General features: G+C 37.8%; 1 protein-coding gene across 3 annotated transcripts in view; it reads right to left on the bottom strand.

The window, feature by feature from the left end:
* The window catches only part of PPA2 (pyrophosphatase (inorganic) 2), an 84,317-nt gene that overhangs the window by 50,715 nt on the left and 18,123 nt on the right, over positions 1–15,479 (bottom strand). For 2 of the 3 annotated variants that reach the window (XM_021101713.1, XM_021101715.1), the window contains exons 3-5: positions 12,687–12,731; positions 7,170–7,223; positions 5,679–5,798 (exon numbers count right to left, since the gene is read on the bottom strand). In XM_021101713.1, the coding sequence (XP_020957372.1) occupies positions 5,679–5,798; positions 7,170–7,223; positions 12,687–12,731 (219 nt within the window). The remainder of the gene's footprint in view (positions 1–5,678; positions 5,799–7,169; positions 7,224–12,686; positions 12,732–15,479) is intronic. The other variant, XM_021101714.1, reaches the window with a different exon arrangement.

Below are 15,479 nucleotides of genomic sequence, written 5' to 3'. Positions count from 1 at the left end.
AGAAGAAGAATGACTTACATAAAACAGTTGCTAGATACATCCTAGCCCCAAATTCTATGACTGTTAGTGATCACTCATGATCTGCATCAAAACCACCAACAAACAGGAAACTTACAAATTCATGGGATAACATAGCCCAGTTTGGTCAGAGCTAATTTTTCAAAAGTCATTCCTCATCCGGACACAACACCTGTCTTCACATAAGCTGTACTCCATCTGGTTTGAGTGCATGTTTCTGTTTGTTGATTGGCTGGTTGCCCTACATTCTCTTAGAACTCCATCTTCAATATCACCTATCTATTTAGTTCCTTCAGCTGAGGAAATAAGTGCATGCACGCAAAATTCTGAAGCTATAACAATGTTAGTTTTATGGCCAGTTCTCCACGATTTCCTTCATCAGCAAAACAGCATACTGGATCTATGTCCAGTCCTGCCTTTAATAATTTATAGTTACAGGACTTGGTCTTTACTACAAAAAGGGAGTCATACTAAATGACTTCTAACTTAACTCGAAGTATAATTTCAAGCAATTACCAGGAAAAGAAGTCTTGACAAGTTTAAAACCTTAATTTCGCCCCCTAGTGGAGCAAAGAAACAACTAGAAAAGCTGGAAAAGAAATATCCAGAAGAGCAAATTGCATATCTTATTACTTGTTTCACAACAGTGACAAAAGACTGGCATTTAGAATTTAGAAATAACTTCCACAACTAAATAAGAAAAAGACCAACTCAATACAAAATGGGCTGAAGACAGGAACAGGTAATACAAAGAGGAAACATGATTGACTTACAAAGATAACCAGTCTGATCACAGAAATACATATTAAAACCATAATGAGAATACTTAAAAACCTTAAAAAACCTGATAATGCCAAATACTTGTAGGAATGCATATTCTTACAACTTTTTTTTTTTTGGTAAACAATTTGGGAATACCCAGTCAAGTAAAATAGGTGTGCAACTCACAATTTAGCAATTTGACTCATATGTATATACCTAGTAATATGTACCTTTATACACTATGTATATAGAAAAATTTTAGCATGGACCCTTGGAAAAGCATTAAAAAATGTTAAAAACAACCTATCAATAAGAAGAATATAAAATGTTATACTCATACAAAGGAAGACTATAAAGCTTTGAAAATAAATCAGAATACACAGATTATTGATCTAGCCTAAAAGAAATCTTATTCATCCTCACCCAGGTACTTGAGATCAATAACTTATAAGCTTATAAAATTACTAATCAATACGTTTGTAATCACCATGCTCTGGCCCTTTGGACTCTCCAAAACAAAAGAATCACTGAATTGTACAGAGCTGCGTACATAGGTGCTTCCTTAGAACTGCCTCCTGATCGGGATTCCCAGCCGAGTTAGAGGAAGTGAGATCTACTCGACCACCACTTGTGCTTTACCAGCTTCAATGTGGAGCAACAGCCTTTAACAGCCATTTCACTATTAGCAGCTAACACGAGTATCAGCGGTGTCGTCATCAAGATACTGACGGGGCTCACTGAGCACTCATGAGGGGGCTAACCTTGCTTTTATCATCTCACTCGATACCACAATAACCTTGTAGGGTAGGCAGTAGGATGATTCGGATGAACAAATAGGCCTAGAAAGATTGAGTTGCTGATCCCAGGTTATAAAGCTACTAAATAGTACTAAATAACATGTGAGATCAATGAACCAAATTTCTAATGAAGTTCGAAATAATAAAACACAACAGGATTACATTAAGACTGAAGAAAACCTGAATTTAATGATTCTAGTCCTTTAATATTATTCAGACAGATCTTCTAAATATTCATGCAGAAAGTTACAACACTTGAATAATATGTGGGAAATATGAACAACTGGGGGAAGACAAACAAAGATGCATTTTGCCCAGTCCAAACGCACACTATGAAGAAGGCATTATTGCTGGTGCAGAAGTTATTAAGGTTAAACAGTTGAGACAGCTGAAGGTCTGAAATAATGAAGGCACACTGATCAATCTCAAGCTAAGTGGAGAGGATGCTACTTAAACAGTATTCTGCCGTTTAAACACTCTTGCAAGCACGGTTGGCTTGGCAACTGCTCTGAACAAATTTCCTGCTGTTACAAGACAAATCATAAGAGCACAGCAAAATCCAATTACCCACACATGCCTATGAACCAAATGCAACACACCGCACATTCATGGATTCATTCATACCCCAAATATTTTTTGATCACCTTCTCGGTACCAGGCAGTTGGAAGACATCAGTGAACTAAATAGACAGAATCCCTGCCCTCATGGAGACTGCATTCTAGCTATAAGAAATGAACAATAAACATAATGAATACCTAAATTATATAGCATGTCAGAAGTTGGTAGGTGTAATGGAAAAGGAGAAAGATTAAGCATGGAAGGAGGCATGGGAGTACAGGGGTTGAAACTGTAAAGAATGTTCTGGGCAGACATCATGAAGAAGATGCAAACATTTAGGAGGGCAGGTCACATGCACACCTGGAGGTGTACCAAGCTGGAGGACACAGTGAGTGTAAAGGCCTGAGGCCGGAACGTGCCCAGAGAACGAGAAATGGCGAGAGGGCCAGTGTGGGTGAGCGAGCAGGAGGACAAGGAGAAGCAGGACATGAGACCAACAATGTAAAGGGGACCAGGGACTGGCTTTCATTTCAGCAGGCTCACTCCGTCTCAACATTGACAATGAAGCCAAAAGGTATGAGGTCCACTTACCTTGTCCAGAAACAACTAGCCTAACTTCAACTGTTTATAAGCATGAAGCGATGTCGTCATCTTTGTTTGGTATATAACTTCTACACCATCTACAATGCATTCTTCTGCTGAAGACTAACACGCACAAACTCACACACACAACATCAGTTTGGGTTTTAAAAGATAGTAGAAAAATAAATTAAATATTTTTTTAAATTAAAAAAAAAAAGATAGTAAAGACCTCTGGTTAAAAACAGCAAAAAAAAAAAAAACCAAAAAACAACAACAAAAAAAAACAGGTCTATTTCCTCCTCCTCACTTCCATTCTAGCCACCCTGGCTGGCTTCCTTTCTGTCACCCCGACACACGAGGCCTCCTTCCACCTCAGGACCTTTCTACTTGCTCTTTCTTGTTGGATTCCCCTTGCCGGCCCCATGGCCTCACACACTCTCAGATCGTCACTAAGTTAACACCTTCTCACTTCCTTCAGGTCTCCACTCAGACAACACCTCCTCACCAAGGCCTTCTCCCTCCCTCTCCAGACAGCAACGACCCCAACGATCCTAGTCCCACTCCCTGCTTTATTTTTCTCCAACACACTTTCTACCATGTGATGTACTATTTTTATTTTATTTTATTTTATTTCATTTTATTTTCTCTCTGTCCAGAATAAAAGCCCCAAATACCTTTTTGTTACTTTTATTCTTTTATCAGTACCTTTACCTCCAGTAATTAGAACATGGCCTGGCAAATATCAGGTACTCAAAAATGTGCGCCGAATGAATGAACAACTCTGGGAAGGAAGGGCTGATGTGGAAACAGAACAAGGAAACCAGGAACACTGAGGATGCCACTGTGGTGAACAGAAGGGAGGAAGGACCAACGTTGCAAGATGAGGGCCGGAACATGCGGAGTGGAGGAGCCCCACTGGGAACTTTCTATTTGGTCCTTTCAGCAATAGGAAACCATTAGAAGGTTCTCATATGGGCAAAAACAGTGTTTTGGATGCTGGGTGGGGTATGAATTTGGGGAGGCAGTGGTGAACACTGGGTGCACTAAGAGCTGGCTGCAATCTAACTCCGCTGCCAGTGAAGAAGAACTACTGCACCTAACAGGCTAACACAACAGCAAGGTGAGGGCATCTTGAAAATTCAAACACATTCAGAGGAGTACAAAAATCTGCCAGGACTTCAAATAAATAAACTACAAAAGTTTAGAACAAGCAGGTGAGTCAGTAGTATCTATTATGTTCCACTGTAAGAGCTGGTTTGATGTTGATCACCCCATCCCCAGAGATTATAAATTATTTTAGAAAAAAGATCATATAATAATAATAAAAGTACTAGCAGTAGCAAAAATAATGTGATCACTATCCATCAGGCATTATTCTAAGATGAACATGCAAGAATTCATTTAACCTCAACAGGGCCAAGTGCGGTAGGTGGTTTATCATCTAGTTTACAGGTGAAGAAAGTGAGGTTCAGAAAGACAGAGGAACTTGCCCAAGGTCACATGACTAGTAAGTGGCAAGCTGGCTCCAAAATCCACATTCTCAGTCACTTACTAAGTTGCCTCGATCTTCTATTTATATCTCATTTTTCTTTGTACACTCAGCACCTAATACACTGCCTTGCACATAAAGCCTTAATGAACGTTTAATGAAATGAACTTTAGTTTATCCTCTGCCCACTCTCCATTTTATGGCTCTGTTTTTGTCTCTGTCTAATTCAATGGCTTGCTTGGCCTTCCCCTCATCCATATACAGCTTCTCCTACAGACAGTATCCCTGAAGCTTAACAAAAATGTTCCTGCCCTTTCACTGCTAAGTCAAACAGAAAGTCTACTTAGGCACCTGGGGAGTCAGAAAGCCCGCCTTGGTTTCAACAGACATTCTCAGCACATCATTTTAGAAGTGCCTGTTTTAAGCAAGAATGTAACCACGTGGGTGGTCTACATCAAAGGCAGCCTGAGTCTTTAGAACACAATTGTGTTTTTTCTTTTCCTGTGAATGTTTATTCTACATGGGCAGCTGTTTTTCAGAGTTGGATAAGGCAAGACCCCCTTTGCTCAGATACTTCCTGAAAAGCATCTTGGAATTTCATGAATATAAAATTAATAAATAAAATTAAAATACAAAAATTAAATATCCAGATAGACAGATGCTCTAATGGCTTTTATTAAACATCAAGGCAGAAATTTCTCTGTCCCAAAACCTAGACTTTTGACTCTGCATACTCTGACTTTCACTCCCTAAATAATCTGGAAGGAGTTACCACTTCCCAGGAGTGAGGAAACACAAGGAGAAAATAAAAAGGGATAAGAAATGAAGAAAAGTAAATAGTAAGTATTACTCTCTACTAGCAATGCCACTTTACCATTACCTGGCCATTCTTTTCACTGCTTCCCACTTAAAACTTGTAAGTTTATAAGAGTACATAATTAAGTTGCCTAATTCAATTCACAGTGAGCTCTGAAAAAGTTAATAATTTATTCATTTTTAAAAAATTTTTATTATAGTTGATTTACAATGTTCTGTCAATGTCTGCTATACAGCATTGAAAGAGTTAATAATTTAAAAGGTTCATCTGTTAAGGTTTAAAAAACAAAATTATACTATCATATATGAATGTATATAAAAACATAATTTTCACACTCAAAGAAATGACTGTAGAAAAAGGAGATAGAACATTTTTCACTGACTCTTAATTGCCAAGCACTCCCAAAAGAAATGTGTCCAAAATGCCAAATATGAGTGTTCTATATGCCTAACTACAAGAACTTCAGTACAGACACAGAGTTTGAAAAAGAAATTTATTGATACAATAAAACTTCACATTAAATTTTTTTTTAATTTACAAATCTCTCACACTGACCTGTTCTCAGAATCAATTTAAATTCAAGCAGTTCAAAGGATTTACAAGGCAATTTTTTCAGAAGACAGAGAAGTTTGACCATTATAACAAAAATGTTACCTGAGGGAGGGCACCATAATTCCATATGTAACCCTTGTGAGGAAAGATATTTGCCACATAGCGAAGCTTGCCATTCTTTACGTCTTGTTTAATGGGATTCAATGGCTCCTCCGTGGCAATCTGAGCAGAGCATGGAAAAAAGGGGGTAAGGGGAATAAGAGATAATTAATTCTACATTTAAATACTGTTTTTTAAATCTGCCATTATCAGACTAAATATTCATATTCCAACTCAATGATCAAAGATACCTGAAAATAAATTAAGCCAGCTCTTTTTTTCTATTTATCAGTCTGTATTTTTAAAACTGTCTAGAAAGGAAATACCAGATTATATATTTAGGTATTCTATTATTTATGCACTAATTATTTCTAACACAATAATAAAAACTACTGAATTGATAAAAGACTAAGGATGAATCAACTTGCTTTTTATTACTAATCTCAGGCTTGCTACCATCAATCTATAATGAAGATTTTCACCAAGTGATTTCATTTCAAAGTTACCTTTCAAACACATCCAAACTGCCATGCAAAAAGAAAAAAAAAAAATCAATCCTATAAAGTTAACAAAAAATTACTGAAGCCGTATTCAAATGAACAAACAAATTAGGTAAGATCTTGCAGATTCTTGATCCTGTACCCAACTGAGGTACAAAGTAGTCAGAATGATAAAACACTATACCTAAAGCAAGAACAAAAGAAGAATCTAATGTCTTTACTTTTTCCTATTAAAATATTAATAAAAAAAATTCTACCAGGACTTGGTGAAATTACTGACAATGTTCCAAATATAAAATCTGAAAAATGGATACTGATATAACAACCCTAAACTTAAACACTTGAAATAATACTTGTCATCACATTCAAAGTTATAGAATATTTAAACGAAGTGCCATAAACTAAATTTTACTCAGAACTATAAGGCATCTTACCTAACTGAAGATGAAATAGTAGCAAAAAGGAAGTTCATGATAGGTTGTCTCGTGGAAAGATATAAACAAACCAACAAAAAAGCTAACCAGGGGAACAACTGATGCTCTTAGATATCAAGAGATGGCCAGGAAAATGCCTTCATTCCTGGTAGAGTAAAATAAAATCTAATGGAGAATCAAGTCTCCAAAACCAAATTTGCCACCAGCCCCAAACAGTATGTTTCAGTTGTGTCTATGAACAAAACACATCTCAGAAGCTACTTTAGAAAATCTTGAAAATATTTGTCAAAGACAGCAGAATCAAGGAAAACTACATAAATATGTGTATAATAAACTAGAGAGGCAAAAAATAGAAAACACTCTCTTTAGAGTATAAAATTTGGCTTTGAATAGTATTTTGCTCTTTGAAATTAGATTCAAAGTTTACAAGAATGTTTTCAGTATAAAGAAGTTTGTCAACCATGCCAAATTCAAAATACTATGGCAAACAACTTGAAACAAAGTTTTTATATCATTATTAATTTTCATTTCCATTTGATATTAATAGACTATTCCCATACCTCCATTTTAGCATTTGTCCACCGAGGTACTTCTACAATCATATTAAACAAATTCTGCAATTAAAAAAAAAACAACAAAGAGAAAATTTTTTAAATTTTACTTATCCTTTATTTTTTTCACTTATCTCCTGCATGAAAATAAATGCTTTAGTTCCCCCCCCGACAGAAAACGTTTAGAATCTGCATCACATGTCTGCCTATGTCTTAAATTCCTTCTAAAAAATTAGAGAAGTTGTTAAAACACAACAGAATTTAAACCTGATCATGTCGCTTGACCACTGCTGCACAGGGTTAGACGTTGTTACATTTCTGGAAATACCTTTTCAGAGTAAAGACAGAACTAGAAAGGAGTCAAGAACCTTGTTTCAATTTTTATTTTCCAAGTGAAATAGGAGCGAGAGCCAGTCTACAAAGGAAGTGCGACCATCTCCATCCTCAGCCCACACTAGGCTGATGCGAAGATCAATTACATACTTTAAATGAAAATACAGACAATGATGAAGTAAAAGATTTTGAAAGTTATAATATAAAAATCCAAGTTATTGTGCTCATAATATAAAATTAAGGCTATTGATACAGGTAGTTATGAAGTTTATGGTGAGTTTCAAAGCTTAGCTTGCATATCTGGTGATCTGGTTCCCTACAGTTACTAAGACCAGTGCTTCTTTCCACCATTTCTGAACTTTGCAGAGTCCTTAAAACAAAGGAGATGCCAGGTCAATGGTGAGTAAAAATAATTTCCTACGGTAGTAGCCTTGCAAAGAGAAGGTCTTACAGTTAAAGATGACTAGCATGCCATTTTAATATCAGTAACTAACAACGCATCAAAGCAATGGTTTAAAACAGTCTTACTCCCAGTGTGGTCATAGCCCAGGGATAATCGGCAAGTTGATTGTTACTGGTTCATTTAGAAACTTTTACAGCAACTTGATGAAAAAATTTTTATGACTGTTGAACCTAATAATAAAAATCTGCAACTTAAATCATACTTTTCTAATGATTCATTTCAAATGTATTTTTTAGAGTATCAGTTCACAACAGATTAGAAATAAACAAATAAAAAAAATCAGTCCTTCATCACAGATCATTTGAGAAGCAATGATTAAAGATATTTATTCTCAATTGTGATTTTTCAATTTATTTTCACACTTTGAAATCACCTGGAGAGCTTTAAACCACTGAAAAAAGAAAAAGGATTCCTAGAGCCCCACCTCCCACATATTTGAATTCAATGGTTCTAGAGTGGAGTCAGGGCGTTATTTAGCTTTAAAAGCTTTCCAAGCAATGTTAATTCTCAGCCAGAGTTGAGAATTTCTGGTTTAGAGCACTGCTAAACAATATCTGAGGCTTTCTTAGTGAAACATGGATGCTATTAATTCAAAGAATGCAATATATACAATTAAGTGTAAATATATATCGAGCCACAGAAGTAACGATGGTTTTAAGTTTTTGAAGATAAGGCTAGGAGTTCCCCTACGACAAAACTGCATGCTCATAATGAGATAAAGAACAAAGCTGAGAATGAATTCTCAACAATCGCTCCTTAGAAGGATGTCTCATGCCTATCTTAGCCACCTTATACACAGCCCTGCTGTTATGTTTCATTTTCCATGCTCTTTCATGAGGTACCCCAGCACCTGTTTAAATATGTCTGAAGTAGCTGTTAAAAAGAAAAACAGAAGTAAATGGCAGCTGTTCACATAATTTATTCATCCCTGAAAGTCTGGCTGTAGGAGAACAAATGCATGCAGATGAACCCTCAGAGGTGACAGAGAAGACAAAGCTAGTGACAACCCTTTTACACAACACCACCTACCAAACCCACTCACAGACACTTGAATTAGGCCAAAAGAACAATGGCTCAGGTTTGAATCTTAAGCTTGCTAACCACACTCTCCCTCGCCACTTGTTCCCAATCATTAAGGGTGTATTTCCAGCCTGCTTTTCTTCTCTCTGGCTAAAATGCACCATGACCTGTAATTTTTTAAAGCCAGTGTCAGTCTGGTTTTCCTAAGGTTAGCGTTAATTACAAATGAAAAATGGCCAGCTGAAGTTTATTAGAAAATGACAAATGCTACAAGGGCACACAATTCAATTAGAAAGTTGGGTGTGTGTCAGGGACATTTACTACCTCCTTCAGTTCTATTTCTCCCTTCCATTTTTATTGCAGAAAATAAGATACAAAAAAGTAGTCAGTAGATTTTACATACCTGAGGGAAAAATGAGAGAAAATCACCTTTCTATGCTCTTTCTTTTTTCTTTTTTTTTTAAGGGCCACTCCTATGGCATATGGAGGTTCCCAGGCTAGGGGCTGAATTGAAGCTGTGGCCACAGGCCTACACCACAGCCACAGCAACGCCAGATCCAAGCCACATCTGCAACCTACATTACAGCTCACAGCAACGTCATATCCTTAACCCATGGAGCAGGACTGGGGATCAAACCTGCAACTTCATGGATATTCTTCGAGTTTTTAACCACTAAGCCGCAACAGGAACTCCTTTTTTTTTTTTTTCCTAACTCTTAAAATATATATATATATATATAAAAAATTTAGATTTGGCCCTAAAAGCAAAGGCAACAAAAGCAAAAATAAATAAGTGAGGTTATATTAAACTAAAAAGCTTCTGTATAGCAAAGCAAACCATCAACAAAATGAAAAGGCAACCTATGGAATGTTAGAAATTATTTGCAAGTCATATATCTATTAAGGAGTTAATATCCACAATATGTAAAGAATCATGCAACTCAACAGCAAAAAACCAATCTGATTAAAAAATGAACACATGGGGAGTTCCCGTCGTGGCGCAGTGGTTAACGAATCCGACTAGGAACCATGAGGTTGCGGGTTCGGTCCCTGCCCTTGCTCAGTGGGTTAACGATCCGGCGTTGCCGTGAGCTGTGGTGTAGGTTGCAGACGCGGCTCGGATCCCGCGTTGCTGTGGCTCTGGCGTAGGCCGGTGGCTACAGCTCCGATTGACCCCTAGCCTGGGAACCTCTATATGCCGCGGGAGCGGCCCAAGAAATAGCAACAACAACAACAACAAAAGACAAAAAAAAAAAAAAAAAAAAAAAAATGAACACAGGTCTTGAGTAGACAATTTTTCAACGAAGATACACAGATGGCCAACAACATTAATCACCAGGGAAATACTAATCAATGAGGGAAATACAAATACACAATGAGATACCAGCTCATCCCTATACAGTAGAATGACCATCATCAAAAAATCAAGAACTAACAAGTACCAGCAAGGATGTAGAAAAAAGGGAACCCTTGGGCACTATTGGTGAGAATATAAATTGGTGCAGCCACAATGGAAAACAGCATGGAGGTTTCCCAAAATATTAAAATTAGCACTACCATATGGTCCAGTGATCCCAGTTTGGGATATATATCTGAAGGAAATGAAAACAGAATATTGAGGAGATATCTGCACTCCTATGCCTATTATTGTTATTATTTTTGTCTGTTTAGGGCCATACCCACAGCAGATGGAAGTTCACAGGCTAGGGGTCAAACTGGAGCTGCAGCTGCCAGCCTACACAACAGCCACAGCAGCACAGGATCCAAGTCTGGTTTGCGACCTACACCACAGGTCACGGCAATGCTGGATCCTTAACCCACTGAGCAAGAATAGGGACAGAACACGAGTCCTCATGGATACTAGCTGAGTCCATTACTGCTGAGCCACAATGGGAACTCCCATTATGGCATTATTCCACAACAGTCAAGACATTAAAAACAACCTAAGTACCTGTCAAAAATGAATGAACAGGCAGTTCCCATTGTAGCTCAGCAATACCAAACATAACTAGTACCCATGCGAAGAGGGGTTCAATCCCTGGCCTCACTCAGTGGGTTAAGGATCTGGCACTGCCATGAGCTGTGGTGTAGGTCGCACACATGGCTCGGATCTGGCATTGTGTCCCTAGCCTGGGAACTTCCACATGCCGTAGGTGTGGCCCTAAAAAGAAAAACAAAAACAAAAAAGAATGAGTAAAGATGGAAATCTTGCCTTTTTGTCAGGATGGAAGAACCTGGAGAATATTTTCACTGCAATTAAGACAGAGAAAGACCAATACCGTGTGGCACCACTTGTATGTAGAATCTTAAAAATTTTTAAAAGCCAAACTCATAGAAACAGAATAGGAGAGAATTAAAAAAACAAACCACAAACAAAACCCCCTCAAATCAAGTAGTCTCTGACACATACACTATGTTCTAAGAATTAAGCTTTAAGTTGGCTGTATTACTTAGTACATTTTCTCTAAAACAACTGTTTCCAGATTAACACACAAAGCCTCCAGGAATCTATAAAAACTTGAGCCCCTAAACCTCTATTTACCCAACATCTAGAGCAGTAGTTCTCAAACTTCAGTATGTATGGGATGCCCTGCACCAGTTGTTAAACATATAGACTAACCAGTCCCCATCAAGCAGAGATTCTGATTTAGTAAATATGGAATGGGTTAGGATTCTGAATTTAACAAGCCCCCTAAGTGGTTCCAATGTAGATGGCTTAAGGACCATTTTGACAAACACCAGTTTAGGAAAATAAATGAATGAAGGATGCAGGGCAGGCAAAGGTGTTAGGAATTAAATAGCCCCAGGGCTATGTTTGGAAGTAGAGTCAAAAGCTGGGGTCTTAAGTTTCAGCCAGACTAAAGTCTAGACGGCCATAAGGTTGGAAAGGAAAAGAAGGCTAAGAAAGAGGGCAGGGAAAGTCGCCTGTAATCAGCAAGATAAAAAGGCATCAACAGCAAGAGATGGGATGACAGACATTGGTCAAAGGTTCTGGTCCTAAGTCAAGAACTATTAAGAGTTTGATAGTCACATGTTTGAAAAATATATTTAGAATATATTTCTTTTAGCATATAGCTGGTATAACTATTTTCTTCTTTGCCTCTACCCCTCAAAAACTTGTTCCTGGATCCTAAAAGAGCCTCTCAAACCATCATTTTCCTTACGATGAAAAGATAATAAACTGACCAATTTTTATAGAGTACCTTTAGTTTAGACCATCTACCTCGATAAATAAAATCTGCCTTCACTTCATGATTCTCTCTGATTTTTCACCATTTATAAAGTGAAATGGCAAAGAGGTACCTAGAATAGACAGATTCATAGTGGCAACCAGGGGGTGGGTGGAAGAGGAAATGGAGAATGATTGCTTAATGGGTGCAGAGTTTCAGTTTGAGAAGATGAAGTTCTGGAGATGGATGGTGGTGATGGCTGTACAACATGTTACAGTGCTTAAGGTCACCGAACTATATACGTAAAAAGTGTGCAATAGTGATAAATATTATGTTACGTATATTTTACCACAAGGAAAAAAGTGAAATGGCACTATTGTCCCTGGCTGCCTTAAAGAGATACTAGAAGAAAAACTTCAGAATGCACATGCAAGTTTTGCAAGTGAGAATAATTCAGAAGCACTTTACAATGCAAATTATCATCAAAGTCTTTAAACGATAACAAAAGTGAGACACACAAATAAAAACCTTTAGATATACCTCATATTCATCATTTCGTGCTCTCTTTGTAGGAATGCCATTTTCCTATAAAAGAAAAGATGGTTATTAGAGAAATGCAAATGAAAACTACAATGAGGTACCATCTCACACCAGCCAGAATGGCCATAAGCAAAAAGTCTGCCAACAATAAATGCTGGAGAGGGTGTGGGGAAAAGGGAACCCTCCTATACTGCTGGTGGGAATGTACATTGGTGTAGACACTATGGAGAAGAGTATGGAGGTTCCTTAAGAAACTAAAACTGGAACTACCAGGTGATCCAGTAATCCTATTTCTGGGTATGTATCCAGAACGGAAGAAAACTCTTTTAATTCAAAAAGACACATGCACCCCGATATTCATAACAGCACAAGAGCCAAGACATGGAAGCACCCTAAATGTACATCAACAGCTGAATGTATAAAGAAGATGTGGTATACACACACACACACACACACACACACACACAGGAGTATTACTCAGCAATAAAAAAGAATAAAGTAATGCCATTTGCGGCAACATAGATGGACCTAGGAATTATCATGCTAAGTAAAGTCAGACAAAGGCAGATATCATATGATATCACTTATATACATACGGAATCTTAAAAAATGATGCAAATGAACTCATTTACGAAAGAGAAATAGACTCACAAAAACAGAAAACAAACTGGTGGTTAGCAAGAGGGAAAGGGGGGGAGGGATAAATTAGGAGTCCGGGGTTAACAGATACACATTACCATAAATAAAACAGATAAATAACAAGGACCTACTGTGTAACACAGGAAACTATACTCAGTATCTTGTAATAATCTATAATGGAAAAGAATCTGAAAAGGAATATATGTGTCTGTGTATGTATAAAAAACTGAATCACTCTGCTGTACACCCGAATCACTGTAAATCAACTACACTTCAATTTAAAAATGGAACTAATGGGAATTCCTATTGTGGCTCAGTGGAAACGAATTTGACTAGCATCCATGAGGATGCAGGTTCAATCCCTGCCCTTGCTCAGTAGGTTAAGGATCCAGTATTGCAGTGAGCTGTGGTCTAGGTCACAGAGATGCTCAGATCCTGCGTGGCTGTGGCTGTGGTATACAGGCTGGCAGCTGTAGCTCAGATTCAGCCCTTAGCCTGGGAGGCTCCATAGGCTGCAAGTGCAGCCCTAAAAAGACAAAAAAAAAAAAAAAAAAAAAGAGAGGAAAAAAAGAAACTTATGATTGTAATATTTCATGAAAGAATACAGCTGCACTGACTGCAAAGTAATGAAAATATGCCTATTGTATAAACATTCCAGTTCAGAAACCTCATTCAAGAGAATCTACCAACTGCCCAGTTCATTTTTTTCTCAGCATTTGCATCCCCAATGCATGAGCATCAAAGTGTTTCATAAAACAAATTATCAGGAAAGCTAAAGCTCTTTCAAGTATATTTTCCTAGTTTTTATAAAATCGGCCAAGGCTCTTTTCCGTCTTTAAGGAAAGACTGGCAGTTTCCAGTGATTATGCTTAAAACAGTCATTTCATTATTGAAATGGAACTCCAGGGAGTGTGACTAACAAGCCATGAAAGTACTGGGCTGCACCTCCTGCCTGTGAATTCCACCAAGGTGTGATTACTCTGCCTCCATCAAGCACTTTTAAATTAAAACAGAGTATGTGGTGGGTTGGGGAGAAAAATTATGCCATTCACAAATGCTCACATTATACATAACTTTTACACACCAAAACGACTAATGAAGGAAACAAAGCAAAGAGAAAATTAATTATTCCAAGTAAGTCCTGAAACATTATTTCTGTTCCTAAAATACCACATCCCAAAGTATACGGGGCAACAGTTCTCATCACAACTGAGAATGAGGGAAAGCTATTTACACAAACACTGTGTATACCAATCTCATGATGCCCCAAATTCACTAGCATAACCTGTTATATTTTGTCCTTTCCTACTGCCCTCAATTTTTCATAACTTCAAATCTCATATTCCCCCAAACCCATTCTCTTTAGGCAGAATATTATGCCCACTGAGATGTTTCTAGCCTACTCTGTTCCATCTCTACCCCTACCTACTACAAGATTCCCCCAAATGTTATCATCACTGTTGTTACTGGGTACACAGATTCTGTCATGGTACACCCCCATATGAAGGAGCATCCACCAGTGACTCCTGCCTTCATTACCCTGTTCTAGTTTTCTAGCACTTAACAATGGCTGATTGACTTGTTTATGTTTCGGATTCTTAGTCTCCTCCAGCTGAGTGGGAACTCTATCTTATTCATCACTGTAGCTCTAGTGCCTGGAATACTGTCTGGCTCATAATAAACATGCAATGACTGTTCACTGAATGCATAAAATTAATGAACAGATAAATAGGTGAATGCATACATTTTTGGCTGAAATCAAAGGGAGGTGCTGGGAGATGGGAGATATTTAGGTTGGATATCTCACCGACCATAAGAAAATAAAAGGCAAGGACAACCCCCCCTCACCCCAACACTCCACACACTCTCTGTCCTCTCACTGGTTTCTTTCTCACTGGTTTCTCACTGGTTTCCTCTCACTGGTTTCTTTCTCTCCAGATTATATGACTCCCTGTCCTTTAGCCGAAAACTCCTTAAAAGTAGTGAGCTGGAAAGGTTACACAAGAGCAGTTAAGATGCAGGCTTTGTAGAACACAGGGTACCCTGCTGCCGAGCATCCTTTTCCTTGGCTCTTTCTGGGAGAATTATTTATAGAAAATTCAACAGACATTATAGGAAATGACTACAGTTTAAATGTGTTTGTAAATGATAGTT

Source organism: Sus scrofa, chromosome 8 (genome assembly GCF_000003025.6).
Source record: "Sus scrofa isolate TJ Tabasco breed Duroc chromosome 8, Sscrofa11.1, whole genome shotgun sequence".
Lineage (NCBI taxonomy): Eukaryota > Metazoa > Chordata > Mammalia > Artiodactyla > Suidae > Sus > Sus scrofa.
Note: the sequence above shows the minus strand (reverse complement) of the source record. Positions and strands in the feature narration are given on the sequence as shown.